Source organism: Mandrillus leucophaeus, unplaced genomic scaffold, assembly GCF_000951045.1.
Source record: "Mandrillus leucophaeus isolate KB7577 unplaced genomic scaffold, Mleu.le_1.0 Scaffold118, whole genome shotgun sequence".
NCBI classification, from domain to species: Eukaryota; Metazoa; Chordata; class Mammalia; order Primates; family Cercopithecidae; genus Mandrillus; species Mandrillus leucophaeus.
Window position 1 is genome coordinate 1,257,645 of NW_012100098.1, and position 3,769 is coordinate 1,261,413.

At 51.1% G+C, this 3,769-nt stretch overlaps 1 protein-coding gene across 2 annotated transcripts in view; it reads right to left on the minus strand.

Moving 5' to 3' along the window:
- Positions 1-3,769, minus strand: part of KRT7 (keratin 7, type II) — a 20,084-nt gene that overhangs the window by 10,041 nt on the left and 6,274 nt on the right. For both annotated transcript variants that reach the window (XM_012002257.1, XM_012002248.1), the window contains 3 exons: positions 3,676-3,744; positions 1,698-1,862; positions 183-308 (listed from right to left, as the gene is read on the minus strand). In XM_012002257.1, coding sequence (XP_011857647.1) covers positions 183-308; positions 1,698-1,862; positions 3,676-3,744 — 360 coding nt within the window. The remainder of the gene's footprint in view (positions 1-182; positions 309-1,697; positions 1,863-3,675; positions 3,745-3,769) is intronic.

The window sequence follows — 3,769 nt, forward strand, 5'->3', positions numbered from 1 at the left end:
AGCCCATGCCAGGACCTGGCCAAGAACATTCTGTCCTGGAGATCTCACAAGGGGGTCTGAAACAGTGGCACCAACTTTGGCCGGGAGAGGGGAAACCTCCTGCTCCGCATCCTGAGTGTGGCCTCAGCTGGCCACCCCTGCATGCCCCAAGGAGCAGGGGGAGCCAGGAGGGCTTGTCCCACCTGATTCTTGATGTTGTCGATCTCAGCCTGCAGCCTCTGGATGGCCCAGTTCATCTCTGAAATCTCATTCCGGGTATTCCGGAGGTCATCCCCATGCTTCCCAGCTTGGGCCTGGAGGGTCTCAAACTGGAAGGGCCATACAGAGAGTTACAGTAGGGAGGTGGGCAGAGAGTACAGGTAACTCATCCCTCTCCCCACCCAAGGAAGGCCCCTGCCAACTTATATTTTCAGGGAAGGACCGTCTGACTCCCATCAACCTTTGCCTGATGCCAGGAGACCAGACAGCAGCGTGAGGAAGGGATTCATTCTCCTCCCAGCCAGCCAGGGAGGACAGACAAGGCTCCGCAGGCCCATCCCCACAGACCCCAGGGCTCCTCCACTCCCACCATGCCGTTCTGCTGGAGAATCACTGAGAGTTTGAGATTCTCACCTGTTCAACACCCAGAACACCCATTTCATAGGTGAGGAGAGTGAGTCTCGGAGAAGAGAAAGCACCACCCAGGGATCACACAGCCTATCAGTGGTGGAATGAGGGCCTGAACCCAGGTCTCCTTGTTGGCATACTTGTGTTCTCGCCCATGCACCATGAATGACTCCCTATCTCTGCAGGGGCAGACCTCTCAATCCTTGCCCCAGGATCCCTTCTTCAGGAACACTGGTTCACCCCAGCACCCTCTCCTGCTACCTCAGCCCCTGCACCATCAACTGTCCTGCCACCATGGAGTAGATGCGATGATTAAGCCTCCCAGGTCTAGAGCCCTCGTATTCAGGATCTAGTCTCTGCTCTTCCATCTCCTAGCTGCATGCAGTTGCAAATTACTAAACTTCTCTGTGCCTCAATTTCCTCATCTTTAAATGGGGGTAATAGGCTGGGTGCAGTGGCTCACGCATGTAATCCCAGCACTTTGGGAGGCCGAGGCAGGTGGATCACCTGAGGTCAGGAGTTTGAGACCAGCCTGGCCAACATGGTGAAACCTCCTCTCTACTGAAAATACAAAAAAAATTACCCAGGCATGATGGCACACACCTGTAATCCCAGCTACTCAGGAGGCTGAGGCACAAGGATCACTTGAACCAGGGAGGCAGAGGCTGCAGTGACCCAAGATCACACCACTGCACTCCAGCCTGGATGACACAGCAAGACTCCATCTCAAAAAATAAAAATAAAATACATAAAATAAAATAAAACAAAATGGGGGTAATAATGATGCCTATCTAATAGGGCTGTTCTGTGGATTACATGAGTCAATAGCGGCAAAACATTTGAAAATTGCCTAGTATTGTGTAAATACTTGCCATATTTTAGCTATTATAATGATTAATCCATATCTGTTTCCTCTGCCCTGTCCTCCCATCTTGGGATTTCCTCCAGGGCAGAGCACCACAGATTTAAACCACTGGTGCCTGCCAGAACAGTGGGATCCAGGCCCTGAAGACTTGAGACAAGTTGAGGAGTAAGGGAAGCTGCCACCAAGGACCCTAGCAGGAGGAAGTATGCCCCCAGTGGCCTCACACCTTGGTCTGGTACCAGGCCTCAGCCTCAGCCCGGCTGCATTTGGCCATCTCCTCATACTGCGCCTTGACCTCAGCAATGATGCTGTCCAGGTCCAGAGAGCGACCGTTGTCCATGGACAGCACCACAGATGTGTCGGAGATCTGGGACTGCAGCTCTGTCAACTCCTGTAGGGACCAGACAGGACATCAGGACTTAGGGCAGGATCCTATGCCCACGCCCACCCTGGGATTCCCCACTCACAGACGAAAGAAAAGAGAGAATAGCCTGGAGTGGGCTGAGTCACCAGGCAGCAAGGGGGCCCAGACCCAGCACACATTAAGTTATTTCATTCTGCCCACCCTTGGCTCCCTGAGAGCCCATTAGCAGTGTCTCAAATGAGAATCTGGCAGGGTTAAAGGGGATAAGGAAAGGGACAGTGTCGTGCGCTGTGCCGACTTCTCACTGTGAGGTTCTGTAGGCACACGAGCTCTATTGTGAGGGAGGCCATGGGGAATATCATATTCCACCCTGCTACAGGATACTCTGCAGTCTGTACACTGACACACACACACACACACACAGGTGTGTTTACACATAAATAAACTAAACTTTCACCATGGTACATGTGTGTTTACATATAAATAAACCATGTGATAGATACAAGAAGACCTGAGATTAGAAATGCCTGAAGCAAGCCTCAAAGAAACTTCCCCTGAAATTAACAAATGTATGGACATTTGCTCTGAGGGGCTGATGGAGACTGGACGTTCAGGCAAAGACTAGACTGAAGAACTGGTCTGTAATTAACCTCACAAGCTAATTATGCCCAGGCTAGCCTCTGCCAGGTGCCCTACCTTCTGCCTAAAGCCAGAGACTCACACTGATGAGAGTGGAGAGGTTTTTAAATCCCCTTGAAGAAAAACAGCTGGAAAGCTCGGAGGACAAGGGTGAGAGGGAGAGAATGAGAAGGGAAGGGAGGACATTAGAGTGGTGAGTTGGCAGGCAGCTACCACCCAGCCCCTCTGGGAGTAAACACTCAGGCACTCCAGTCTCTCCTGACTTGGGCTCCCCTGCTGGCCCCACCTAGCCCACCTTTGAACCCTATCACAGCCTGGAGTCCCCTGACCTCCTCCTGGTTCCTTTCAGTCCCACCCAATCCCCCTTCCTTGGAAATGCTGCAATCATCCCATGTCTCTCCAAGGTCAATCCTGATTGACTCACCCCCTACCTCCTCCCGAACCGTTAGCCCATCCTGAATTCCTGAGTCCAGAAAGGATAAAGGGCAGGATAAATTCTCCCAACCCCTGATGAAGGAAAAAATGTATATAATGGTCCATTTCCAAGACAAAGTGCCTTAAATTGACTTAGGTCAGCAAACTACAGAAGAAATAGGATATACTAGCCCTCTACTTGAATAGCCAATGCCTGCTTGTTAGCCCCTCAGCTTCTCTTGCCCTCACCTGAACCAAAGAAGTTTAGTCTAAGATGAAGGTTTACTAGCCTGCAAAATGACTCACTTTGTCTGTTCTTATCAGCCTGCCCAGCTACTTAGGTCATAAGTCAAATACTTAAAGAGCCCTTGAGCTGACTAGGATTGCAATGCATTGTGGGCTGCAACAAAATGCAGCAAGTCAACCCTAAAAAAAACACCTAAAGCCCCAACCCAACAACCAATAGGCAACGTCCAGGAAGATTCTAACCCCATAGTACTCAGCCTGTGAGGAACTGAGGGAGGGACCTGTGCACTAGGGGATAAATTGCTTGTTGTGGCTGTGCTGGGCGTACCTGCCCATCAGACACCCATCTTGCAAGACTGTCATTAAAAGTCTCACTTTCACTGTTCTCCAGGTCTGAGTCCATTCTTTGGGTTTGGACAGTTGAGTTTGTTTCTCACACTGACACATACCTGGACTGGCCCAGAGGCAGGGGGCTGGACCAAATGTCTCCCTGGTTAGAATGGGTAGGATAAGACATGTCACCCAGCCCCGTGGTCCTCACCATCTCATTGAGGGTCCTGAGGAAGTTGATCTCATCATTCAGGGCATCCACCTTGGCCTCCAGCTCCACCTTGCTCATGTAGGCAGCATCCACA